Source organism: Salvelinus alpinus, chromosome 2, assembly GCF_045679555.1.
Source record: "Salvelinus alpinus chromosome 2, SLU_Salpinus.1, whole genome shotgun sequence".
NCBI lineage: Eukaryota > Metazoa > Chordata > Actinopteri > Salmoniformes > Salmonidae > Salvelinus > Salvelinus alpinus.
In genome coordinates this window covers 73,212,166-73,225,549 of record NC_092087.1, presented here as the reverse complement: position 1 = coordinate 73,225,549, position 13,384 = coordinate 73,212,166, and the positions used below count along the sequence as shown (strand labels likewise).

The following is a 13,384-nucleotide window of genomic DNA, read 5'->3' as shown; positions in this document are numbered from 1 at the left end:
TGTGTGTGTGTGTGTGTGTGTGTGTGTGTGTGTGTGTGTGTGTCGTACGTAAAAGGGATGAAGGATAGATGGATGTATGGAAGATGACTCAAATCTTTTTTGTATTGAATGAGGAAATTCAATTTTCCCATTTGAGTGTCTTTAGCAAAGCCAGAGCACAGTACAATGAATAGACTTTGGCCCCTGCCACGCTACCACCACAACCATTAGCACTCAACACTTGTTACAATGGTTTATTCCTCAATACTTTTTACAATATGTTAACACCCTTATCACAACGTTTTAAACCCTCAACACTTGTTGCAGCAGTTTAACCACAAGAGTTGGTGTAGCACGGTTAGCATTTGCATTCAATCTATTTTGTAACCCACCAGGTCTCTCCATCAGCCTGAGTAACTCTTTATAGACAAACCCATCAGGGCATAGACTCTGTAAATCATGAAACAGCCAAGCCCAAGGTACTAATGCTCCAGCAATTAGCATCCTGATAGCAGCAGATGCCATTGTGCCGCTAATTAGCAACGTTAGCCAATACTGGCCCTGCTGAGATAAAATAACTCTCTAGGGCAGTGGTGCAGGGCAGGTCGAACTCTGCAGCTGAGGCAAATGGACACACAAACGGAGCACAAGTTAGTAGGAATAAACAATATCTTATTACCATTTTATTTTCAATATTTATTTTTCAATATACAGTATTTAAATCCATAGCTTATTTTGTTATGCTACACAATTTCATACAATTCCCAAATATTTGGCACAGATTATACATACACAATCTTTTAATATATCATCTGACAGTTACGCTTTGTCCTGTTCCACTTAGGTTCTTTGGAAATTGAATTAGAACCCTGTTACGACACATATTTCAGTGAAGCAAAGATGTTGAATGACTGGACATTCAATAAACATAAATATAGTAAGCTACACGATTCAATTCAAAATTGCTAGAATATGCATGCAGTAACAAATACAGCTGCTGAAGCAATGACTTTACACACTATTCTCAGGATATACACACATCTAATAAAAACATACTGTACAATCAATGAACACAGAATAATGAAACCTTTCCAACAACAACACGTCTGTCAAATACAAAAATACTCGCTTTTACTGGGTTCTCCACTCTATGGAATAGCCAATGTCCTGATAATACATTATTCACACATACAAATTCCCCGAAACAAGAAAAAGCAAAGCACAACACTGTTTTGGTTGACAGATTTCATGAGAGGCCGTATGACTGTGGACCATGGAGCTAAGCTGACAGCAACACAGCAGTAGACACATCCTGCTCCCTAACACCCAGAAAGAGAGACAGGAGCGAGAGAGAGAGAGAGAGACAGAGTGAGAGAGATAAAGAGATAAAGCGAGTGAGACATCAGGCTCCAGAGACCTCGTCAAAGAGGGAGAGAAAGAGGGAGGGGGGAAAAGAAGAGAGATGGCGAGAAAGTGACAGAAGAGAGGTATGTGTGGAGGAGGAGTAATAAAAGATCATTGAAGTGTCTCCATCTTACGCACTTTAAAGTAGGACCCGAGCGATCCTCTTGAAATTCCGCTCTGGATTTGACACACTGATGCACACACACACACACGCAGCAATACAAAGGAGAGACGAACTAGAGTGCATTCTGAAATCCTCAAGTAAGATAAACCCTTTGGGCTACACTCAACATCCCATCAACATCGACAGTGTGCAACAACCTCTCAAACACTACTATTGTGTTTTTTTCAATTTCATCCTACAAACGGATGATATTAAGTGGGTACATATCTCTCAGTTTCAATGGGCATGATGCCTCTGGAGGGCACTGTTATGTGAATATACTGGCTTGACAGATTCAGATTAGTTGGGAGAGCAATGCAGAAGTATTGGGTTGAGGTTGATAGATTCGGATTAGGTGGGAGAGCAATGCAGAAGTATTGTGTTGAGGTTGACAGATTCGGATTAGGTGGGAGAGCAATGCAGAAGTATTGAGTTGAGTTTGACAGATTCGGATTAGGTGGGAGAGCAATGCAGAAGTATTGAGTTGAGGTTGACAGATTCGGATTAGGTGGGAGAGCAATGCAGAAGTATTGAGTTGAGGTTGACAGATTCGGATTAGGTGGGAGAGCAATGCAGAAGTATTGAGTTGAGGTTGACAGATTCGGATTAGGTGGGAGAGCAATGCAGAAGTATTGAGTTCTTGACAACTAACACTAGAATCCAGCATTGTTGCTGTGATACACGGAGAGAGAACCAACTCAGGGGAGGTATGCTGCCAAAACAAGGGAGGTCATAGCAACCTTGTGATAACAGTTACATGTCACCCGCGTGTCACTTCCCCTGTGTTCCCCCGCTCAGAGGAAAGCGGTGTGAGCGTGGGGGTCACCGGATTATGCTTGCTGCTTGTTTGATTGACAAAACTAACCTTTCTGGCAGCTCACCAAGGACAGTCGCGACAACAACAGGAACTTTGTCGGAGCTCTCTCCTCTCTCTACTACTGATGACTCACACTAGCTTATCCTTCCTCTCCTCCATCTCTCTTGGTCTGGCTGACACCAGCTTTCGAAGTCCTCCTGACACCAGCTTTCGAAGTCCTCCAAATGGGTCACAGCTCTTCGCTGTGTAGTCATGTGGGTCGTGTCAGCCAGACTACCCCTCTCCTTCCCTCCCCTCGCTAACACAAAATGACCACCCTGTTGAGCATGGAAAATGGTGCATGATGAAATTGTGTTTTATAATTGAGGTGTGGTGACGGTATCAACGCTCAATAGCATGTCATAGGGGCTGCCTGGGAAAGAAAAGGTTAAGACACTTCAGAGGAACCCTGATTTCAGAGGAGACTTCAGAGGAACCCTGATTTCAGAGGAGACTTCAGAGGAACCCTGATTTCAGAGGAGACTTCAGAGGAACCCTGATTTCAGAGGAGACTTCAGAGGAACCCTGATTTCAGAGGAGACTTCAGAGGAACCCTGATTTCAGAGGAACCCTGATTTCAGAGGAGACTTCAGATAAACCTTGATTTTAGAGAATAAATAAAAAACACACCCAACAGAAACCAGCGTGTGTGTATGTAATGCATTGCTTTCTTCTCATTGTATACAGTTCGTTCGGACTGCCTACGTCGTGGTTGCTATGGCGATGGCTCTCTGCGATGAAGAGTCCTTGATCCCTGTGTGTGGAGTGTACACTCACGACTCCAATTCTGGGTGCTTGGCTAACTCGTCCTGGACCCTTGTCATCACCATCACACACTGGAGTGCCCTATTACGTACCCACTGTGTTATACAGGAAAAACACAAGTGGAGTCTCGGGCTGAAAAGTTATCATCTCCATGGAGAGACTTGACACTGAACTGTGGTTCCGTGTTGACACGGACTGCCTAGTAATTACTGACAATTACTGACACTGGATTTGGCCAGTTTACAGTAGGCCTATACAGTTTAACATGCTGTCGGTAATAACATGCTGTCGGTAATAACTGTCACGCCCTGACCTTAGTTCCTTTGTTATGTCTCTATTTTGGTTTGGTCAGGGCGTGAGTTGGGGTGGGCATTCTATGTTTTGTTCTATGTTGTACTTTTCTATCTGTTTGGCCTGGTATGGTTCCCAATCAGAGGCAGCTGTCAATCGTTGTCTCTGATTGAGAACCATACTTAGGTAGCCTGTTCCCACCTGTGTTTGTGGGTAGTTGTTTCCTGTTGTGTGTCTGCAACAGCCAGAACTGTTTCGGTCGTTATCTTTGTTATTTTTGTTATTTCAGTGTTCATTTAATAAATATGGACACGTACCATGCTGCACCTTGGTCCTCTCCTTCCAACAGCCGTTACAATAACATGCTGTCAGTAATAACACGTTGTCAGTAATAATATGCTGTCAGTAATAACATTTTGTCAGTAACAATATGCTGTCAGTAATAACACGTTGTCAGTAATAATATGCTGTCAGTAATAATATGCTGTCAGTAATAATATGCTGTCAGTAATAACACGTTGTCAGTAATAATATGCTGTCAGTAATAACACGTTGTCAGTAATAATATGCTGTCAGTAATAACATGTTGTCAGTAATAATATGCTGTCAGTAATAACACGTTGTCAGTAATAATATGCTGTCAGTAATAATATGCTGTCAGTAATAACATGCTGTCAGTAATAATACGCTGTCAGTAATAACATGTTGTCGGTAATAATATGCTGTCAGTAATAACATGTTGTCAGTAATAATATGCTGTCAGTAATAACATGTTGTCAGTAATAATATGCTGTCAGTAATAACATGTTGTCAGTAAAAATATGCTGTCAGTAATAACATGTTGTCAGTAATAATATGCTGTCAGTAATAACATGTTGTCGGTAATAATATGCTGTCAGTAATAACATGTTGTCAGTAATAATACGCTGTCAGTAATAACATGTTGTCGGTAATAATATGTTGTCAGTAATAACATGCTCAGTAATAACATGCTGTCAGTAATAATATGCTGTCAGTAATAACATGTTGTCAGTAATAACATGTTGTCAGTAATAATATCCTGTCATTAATAACATGCTGTCAGTAATAATATGCTGTCAGTAATAACATGGTGTCGGTAATAACATGCTGTCAGTAATAACACGTTGTCAGTAATAATATGCTGTCATTAATAACATGCTGTTAGTAATAATATGTCAGTAATAATATGCTGTCATTAATAACATGCTGTCAGTAATAACATGTTGTCAGTAATAATATGCTGTTAGTAATAACATGTCAGTAATAATATGCTGTCATTAATAACATGCTGTCAGTAATAACATGTTGTCAGTAATAACATGCCGTCAGTAATAATATGGTGTCGGTAATAACATGTTGTCAGTAATAATATGCTGTCATTAATAACATGCTGTTAGTAATAACATGCTGTCAGTAATAACATGTTGTCAGTAATAATATGTCAGTAATAACATGTTGTCAGTAAAGATATGATGTCAGTAATAACATGTCAGTAGTAACACGTTGTCAGTAATAATATGCTGCCAGTAATAACACGTTGTCAGTAATAATATGCTGTCAGTAATAACATGTCAGTAATAATATATTGTCAGTAATAACATGTTGTCAGTAATAATATATTGTCAGTAATAACATGTTGTCGGTAATAATATGATGTCAGTAATAACATGCTGTCAGTAATAACATGTTGTCGGTAATAATATGATGTCAGTAATAACATGCTGTCAGTAATAACATGTTGTCAGTAATAATATGCTGTCAGTAATAACATGTTGTCAGTAATAATATGCTGTCAGTAATAACATATTGTCAGTAGTAATATGCTGTCAGTAATAACATGCTGTCAGTAATAACATGTTGTAAATAATAAAGTGTAACAATGTTAGCTGCAGTGACCTGCAGTTCCACCTAAAATGACTGTTGTTGAGGTGGAAACCTTTTCTGTTGATCGGTATACTGTACACTAACCTCTAGTGTGTGTAAAGTCATCAATGTGGAAGGATGAGTCATTTTGCTGTCCCATAGAATATATACTTTGAGTGTATGTATTGAATAACAACAACAACAAGAAAGGAAGCGAGCGATGACTCATCTGTTAAGCTCTGTTGGTCGGTATGTTCAGTCACTCCTAAAGGCCTCTTAATTGGACATAGTTGTCAAATCAGTGACTAATGACTTAGTGAGTTGCTTAAATTCTGACGTTAGTGTCATGTTATCATGAAACCATAATCTTATCACGAAACGTTAATTAGCCCATCAGTTGCATGTCTGGCTAACGTTGACCTGGCAGCATGATTAGTCTGCCATCAATTAAAGCTGACTATGAATTAGTGAGCCAGTGGGAAGTCTGTTCAAAGGCAACTACAGTCATTTGAAATGTAAAAGAGTTAGGGAGGCTAAACAGGGCTTAAAGAGATGTATGTATGATGTTCCATTTAGAGAATACTGTACAGTACATCTTCACTGTTGGGTTTAGTCTCATGCATCATAAATAATCATCTACACCGGTGCAGCAATATGTGACATCTGTCACTATTAGACAAGCAGCGCTTTGTACGTCATTTGATAGCAATATCTGACTTATGCAAATTACGTTTACATCCAATCTTCATGAAGGGACAGGTTCTAGGTACAGAGGTACCAAAGCCAGTGAGATTGACCAGAATGAACTGCTCTGAGAGCAATGGGGAGAAGCAGTGGGAGGGACTCTGCCAATAATGAATGAGAATAGTCTGATACAGACAATGGAAGATCATTGCACAGCCTCATGGGGGATGAGCCTTGTGCGGAGAGGGGGCACTGGGTATAGAACCCAACTAGAAGTGCAGATAAGACTGGAGCCCTAATGATGGAGAGACGACACAGAGACAGAGACAGAGACAGAGACAGAGAGAGAGAGAGAGAGAGAGAGAAACACAGCCCAGACGGGATGTAGCATAGACTGGGAGATATAAAACACCATCAATCTCATCCTGGCGACATCCCCAAAATATCCTTGAACATTCTCCACTAGCTCGTTGTCTGTCCGTACTTCAAGTGTTACTCGGGTTGGAAAGCTGAAACTGTGATGTAACAGGGCTCTATTTTGGCTCCATGGTAGAGCCCCTGAGGGCCCGGCCTACATGATGGAGCAGGTGAAGCCACAGCACTCCTTCAGCAGGGACAGGCCTGTCTTGGTGAAAGGGGACGAGGTCTGCTGGGCCCTGGACGTTAGCCGTCTGGCTGGAATCTGACCTGGGGAAGAGGAGGTGGAGTCAGTCAGAGGATATGGGGATGTACCAGGTGGAGCACTGGTGATGCTGTAGTAGATCAGATATAATGACACACACATTCAGACTCCCCCAGACACAAGGGTATGCAGACACATGCATGCACACACGACTGATATGAGGTGAATACACACTGATGAAAAGAAATGTTGCTCAGTGGGGAGCCAGTTCAAATATAGTTGAAGTCGGAAGTTTACATACACCTTAGCCAAATACATTTAAACTCTGTTTTTCACAATCCCTGACATTTAATCCCAGTAAAAATTCCCTGTCTTAGATCAGTTAGGATCGCCCCTTTATTTTAAAAATGTGAAATGTCAGAATAATAGTAGAGAGAATGATTTCTTTCAGTTATTATTTCTTTCATCACATTCCCAGTGGGTCAGACGTTTACATACACTCAATTAGTATTTGGTAGCATTGCCTTTAAATTGTTTAACTTGGGTCAAACGTTTTGGGTAGCCTTCCACAAGCTTCCCACAATAAGTTGGGTGAGTTTTGGCCCATTCCTCCTGACAGAGCTGGTGTAACTGAGTCAGGTTTGTAGGCCTCCTTGCTCGCACACGTATTTTCAGTTCTACGCTCAAATTTTCTATAGGTTGGAGGTCAGGGCTTTGTGATGGCCACTCCAATACCTTGACTTTGTTGTCCATTTTTCCACAACTTTGGAAGTATGCTTGGGGTCATTGTCCATTTGGAAGACACATTTGCGACCAAGCTTTAACTTCCTGACTGATGTCTTGAGATGTTGCTTCAATATATCCACATACTTTTCCTTCCTCATGATGCCATCTATTTTGTGAAGTGCACCAGTCCTTCCTGCAGCAAAGCACCCCCACAACATGATGCTACCACCCCGTGCTTCACGGTTGGGATGGTGTTCTTCGGCTTGCAAGCCTCCCCCTTTTTCCTCCAAACATAACAATGGTTATTATGGCCAAACAGATCTATTTTTGTTTCATCAGATCAGAGGACATTTCTTCAAAAAGTACGATCTTTGTCCCCATGTGCAGTTGCAAACTGTAGTCTGGCTTTTTTATGGCGGTTTTGGAGCAGTGGCTTCTTCCTTGCTGAGCGGCCTTTCAGGTTATGTCGATATAGGACTCGTTTTACTGTGGATATAGATACTATTGTACTTGTTTCCTCCAGCATCTTCACAAGGTCCTTTGCTGTTGTTCTGGGATTGATTTGCACTTTTCGCACCAAAGTACATTCATCTCTAGGAGACAGAACGCGTCTCCTTCCTGAGCGGTATGACGGATGCGTGGTCCCATTGTGTTTATACTTGCGTACTATTGTTTGTACAGATGATGAACGTGGTACCTTCAGACATTTGGAAATTGCTCCCAAGGATGAACCAGACTTGTGGAGGTCTACAATTTATTTTCTGGGGTCTTGGCTGATTTCTTTTGATTTTCCCATGATGTCAAGCAAAGAGGCACTGAGTTTGAAGGTAAGCCTTGAAATACATCCAATACACCTCCAATTGACTCAAATGATGTCAATTAGCCCACCAGAAGCTTCTAAAGCCATGACATAATTTTCTGGAATTTTCCAAGCTGTTTAAAGGCACAGTCAAATTAGTGTATGTAAACTTCTGACCCACTGCAATTGTTATACAGTGAATTTTAAGTGAAATAATCTGCCTGTAAACAATTGTTGCAAAAATTACTTGTGTCATGAACAAAGTAGATGTCCTAACCGACTTGCCAAAACTATAGTTTGTTAACAAGAAATTTGTGGAGTGGTTGAAAAACGAGTTTTAATGACTCCAACCTAAGTGTATGTAAACTTCCGACTTCAACTGTATGTATTAATTTTTGTGGGTGAAATCCATAATTTCATAAATAAATGCTTCTGTCGTGAAGAAAGAATTGAATAAGAAAGAGGCGCCTAACCGTCCAAAGAAATCGCCATCAAATCAAGGTCACTGACTATTACTGTATCAAAGCGAATACCTGAAAACTTTGAGACATACAATTGAGCATTTGAATGCAAAATAATAACACTCACTATGATGCACTATGACTACACACACCTTTCTTCTTGGAGTTTCTGGGGAACTTGGACTGGAGGAATTCAGCCATTTCTTTGTCCTCCTCCCTTTCCCTGTAGAGGAGAGAAAGATGGATGAGTGGAACTTCAAACGCTACATTTCTGTCTGTTTCTACTAGCAATGACTCAGACTCCATATCCTCATGCCCTGTCTTCTGCCTAGGTGTCTTCACATGCCTCAAAAACAATCAATTATTACCTCGTCACTTCTTGCTTCTCACTACCCAGAATGCCTTTTGGCGCTTGTATGGCGCCGCCCTCTGTTCTGAGAATGGGGGGGGGGGGGGGGGGGCACCACAACAAACTTGTTTACCCTAACAAACTTGTGCATGTACAGTGGGATCTAGGGTTTCACAGCACACTGTCCCCTAGACTAAAACACAGATGTTTTACTTCAACAGTAAGAAAATCTGAGAATGGAGATGTTCCCTGTGGTTTGTATGTAACTGAGTCGAAGGCTTGTATTTCTGACAGGATGTCATTGGAGACCAAACCAATAAGGAGGAGGGGGGGGGACAAGACAGATGGAACAGAGTTCTGTAACATAGGTGGTTCAGAACCACGCTCCCGTGATGACCTGGTCTGAGACCTGACAACTTACTGTACATTGGCACCCCAAGGTAATGCCTAAGCTTTAGCTCAAAGGGCTAAAAGTGTTCTGGTGAGCATGACAACTGGTTTCGAACCCCAGTCGGTCACACTTGCCTTAGCCTCTCAAACTCCACATCGTCAACAAGGAAATCTCTGGTCTCCACCAGCTTGTGAATCTGCTGGAGAAGATCCTCCTCTTTCTGTCTGTCCTCGTTGGACTTGTCATTGTCTGTAACAGAAAATATGTTATGACGATCAGGGGTTAAAGTGGGATTTTGTCAGTGGTGGATTTCAAACTGCTGCCACATTCAGGGTCTTTTTCATGATGATTTGACCAATAAAATCAGATATTTATTAGATGTCTAGACCCCTAGCTTTAACCCCTAACCCATCTTAAGGTGATAGGAGTTTGTTCTCCCACCACTGTTGACAATGGAGATATATACATATATTTATGTATTTCATTTTTAGAGAAACATTTCTTTACAGGGTGGATTGAGTTTAATCATCACTATGGTCATGATAATGTATGATTACACAATGTCTGATTCTTCACGTTGATATAACACATGACTCTGCTGTGCTGAAGCATAATTGTAATTGTTATTGACACCTGACATACATTTTGTGCTTGGTGAAGGATTTAATGATCTCACTTAGGACTGGATTTAGTCTGTAGTGCTGAAGAGCTGCGCTACAGGGTGATAGGAATTTAAAGGTAATGTTCCCGTGTTAGACGAGACTGCATTCAACGGTAGGCTCTGCATAGGTCGGCTCAATAGAAAATTACCATTACCTTTAAATTGCGCTAGAGCGCTGAACTTCAGCGATAGGGATTGAATTCGGCCCTTAATCATGCAAAATCAGAAATCAGAAAATCCACAACAATTTACACATCATAGGATACAAAGACAACATAAGTTTTATTAAGCACAAATCATTTTAGGTCCCACATGCAGTGGATACATTTTAACAAAACAAACACATCACCAGATGCAATTTTCTGCTTACATTCTTATCAAAGTTCACATGTGTAATGCCATTATCTTCACAGAACCCACTAAATCAACCCCAAACCCAGGATAGAGGGGCTGAGTGAATGTGGTCTGGACTCTATGGAGGAGGGTTATAGAGACACTGTAGAAGGGTAGAATTCCTGCCTTGTGGTCCAGGTACACTCCTTCTCTGGAAGAGCAGGGGACAGGGATATCAGGGATTATCATTGTGGTAGAAAGAGCATCCGTAGCGAGAGCAGATTAAACAGCAGGATGAGGTCCTTCTTCCAAAACAAAGTGTCAGTCTTTTCTGCCGATCCCTTTATATGAGACATTCCCCAGTTTACCTCCCAGTAGCAGGCTCCAGACAGACCCTCCTTACACAGCACCTGGGGGTAGAAGGTAAATATGTCTGGATGGTCAGGATATTGTCACATCTCCATGTCACATCTCTGTTCCCCACAGACAGATACAGTTTGTTGTGTTAAGATATATTGTGAGCTGATCATATCCAGATATGTGGGCAATTTCCTCCTCCAACACATCCTCCAGTCGTTGTTTTAGTCCGGAGACTGATTTCTTTACATCCTCAAAGGAGACATGTTGGTTGACAGGGACGCTGGTTAAGGCTTCAGATCCAGGAGGGACACAGAGACACTGGACATTCTGGAGGAAATGGATGTGATCTTCAGTTTCCTCCAGCTCAGTATCTCTCCTCCTCAGCTCAGCCACCTCCTGCTTCAGTTTCTCCAAATGCTCTTCCGCCAGAATTCCTTTCGGCCTCTCCCGGGCTCTGATCAGCTCCGTCATCTTAGAGTATTAGGGTTGGGCGATATATGATTAAATCGAATATCGTGATATGTGACGTTGATGATATATCGTGATGTGCAAGACAATACAATGCAGTTTTATCAGTTAGGCTGTATCAATATGTTGAAAATTAAGTCTAAATGAATTACCTATGCCTCGTTTTTTAGCCACATGAGGATTCATTCATGAGAATGTGACTATAATATTGTTAATAAGTACAACAATTGCACAATCTGGAATGATTTAGTCATTAACGGCGCAACGCGATTATATCGGATATCGCGATATTTGGAGTAGCATACCGTCTTCCCAAATATTGACCAACACTAATGGGTATGCTTGTAATCATTAAGGACTGGGGAGCTTTTCAGGATAAAAAAGAAATGGAATGGAGCTAAGCACAGGCAAAATCCTAGAGGAAAACCTGGTTCAGTCTGCTTTCCACCAGACACTGGGAGAGGTATTCACCTTTCAGCAGGACAATCACCTAAAACACAAGGCCAAATCTACACTGGAGTTGCTTACCAACAAGACAATGAGTGTTCGAGTTACAGTTTTGTCTTAAATCTACTATTAATCTATGTTAAGACCTGAAAATGGTTGTCTAGTAATGATCAACAACAAACTTGACAAAGCTTGAAGAATTCTGAAAAGAATAATGGGCAAAGGTCACACAATCCAGGTGTGGAAAGCTCTTAGACACTTACCCAGAAAGACTCACGGCTGTAATCACTGACAAAAGTGCTTCTACAAAGTATTGACTCAGGGGTTTGAATACTTATCTAAATGAGATATTTCTGTTTTTCATTTGCAGTAAATTTGCAAAACATGTTTTCACTTTGTCATTATGGGGTATTGTGTGTATATGGGTGAGAGAAAACAATCTATGGAATCAATTTTGCATTCAGGCTGTAACACAACAAAATGTGGAATAAGTCAAGGGGTATGAATACTTTCTGAAGGCACTGTATATACTGTAGTATCCATAGAGATATTATTAAATTGCTAGAGGGGAAATGTCATAAACCCTCAAAATTCCAGAATGGAAAGAAAATGTCAGCCATATTCATCAGGGAGAACTCCAAACCAGTCTAATTGGCAGTATAGGCATAATCCTAATTTTACTTGAGCAGGAAAATAGAAGTAAGGCATGTAATATATCAGAAAGTGTGTAATATAATTATTGTCAATCTAAAATATTGTCATATAATTATAAATGGAGTTTATATGGATTTTATACCAATTTTCTGTATAAATAGCCTCTAAAATACATGTAAACAGATCATAAATGTCTCCATTTTTGTTTTCTTGGAAAGCTGTGAGAGCTTTTATATGATACAATATCAATACTTGTTGCATTTACAACAAGTACTGATAAGTCCTATCATCAACTGATATGAGCCAGTGTATGGCTGTGGATTGACTGCATTGTTTGAATGGAATGTTGCATTATTGGCAGTTAATTAGCTACATTTATTTATGGAATCATTCCTCTAAAACTGGCTAGCTAGCTAACAAACATAGGCTACAGTGCAGAGAAACTCTTAAATGTCTTTATTTTACACAATGGTTGTGTTCCAAAATGCGCACTTACGTTCTGCTTTCTCCCGTTCTTTCTAGGGTGATCTTCCAAGAACACCTGAGACAGCATACTGTCTAGTATGGGAGAACGACGAGCACTTAAAATCCATGAAAAATTTACTTTGACGTGACCTCTAACCTAAACTGGAAAATGCAGCGTCGACAAAGCTAGCTTTTATGTTAGCTAGCTACGTCCGTTTACATTGTAGCCAATGTAGCAGCGCGAGCAACTAGTGCTAGCAATTCAGTGAACAACTATCCCAGAATGGAAATACTGAACAAGAATAACAAGTAAAAAAGTAACAGAATCGATTTTCTCAGTACCTGTTAGTGAATTAAGCTGATATCTTATCACAGCACTGGCAAACCATGGTTGACCAACTCCCTGACCAAAATGGCTGATAAGAAAGTTCATGTCTATTCTAGTACTCTTAATTCCTAATTTTATGACAGTATTGTTCCCTCAAGTTGATATTAACACATGACTCTGTTTTGCTGAAGCATCATTGTAATACTTATTTACAAATTATACAGTTGTTACGTTTTGTTCTTGGTGAAAGGCAACATCAGTTTCAAATGAATTTACCCAGAGTGAGAAAGGTCA

At 40.6% G+C, this 13,384-nt stretch overlaps 1 protein-coding gene across 1 annotated transcript in view; it reads right to left on the bottom strand.

Moving 5' to 3' along the window:
- Positions 1–634: 634 nt before the first annotated feature.
- Positions 635–13,384, bottom strand: part of LOC139567720 (bMERB domain-containing protein 1-like) — a 45,677-nt gene continuing 32,927 nt past the window's right edge. The window contains exons 4-6 of the mRNA XM_071389157.1: positions 9,509–9,623; positions 8,787–8,857; positions 635–6,713 (exon numbers count right to left, since the gene is read on the bottom strand). Coding sequence (XP_071245258.1) covers positions 6,598–6,713; positions 8,787–8,857; positions 9,509–9,623 — 302 coding nt within the window. The 3' untranslated portion in view covers positions 635–6,597. The remainder of the gene's footprint in view (positions 6,714–8,786; positions 8,858–9,508; positions 9,624–13,384) is intronic.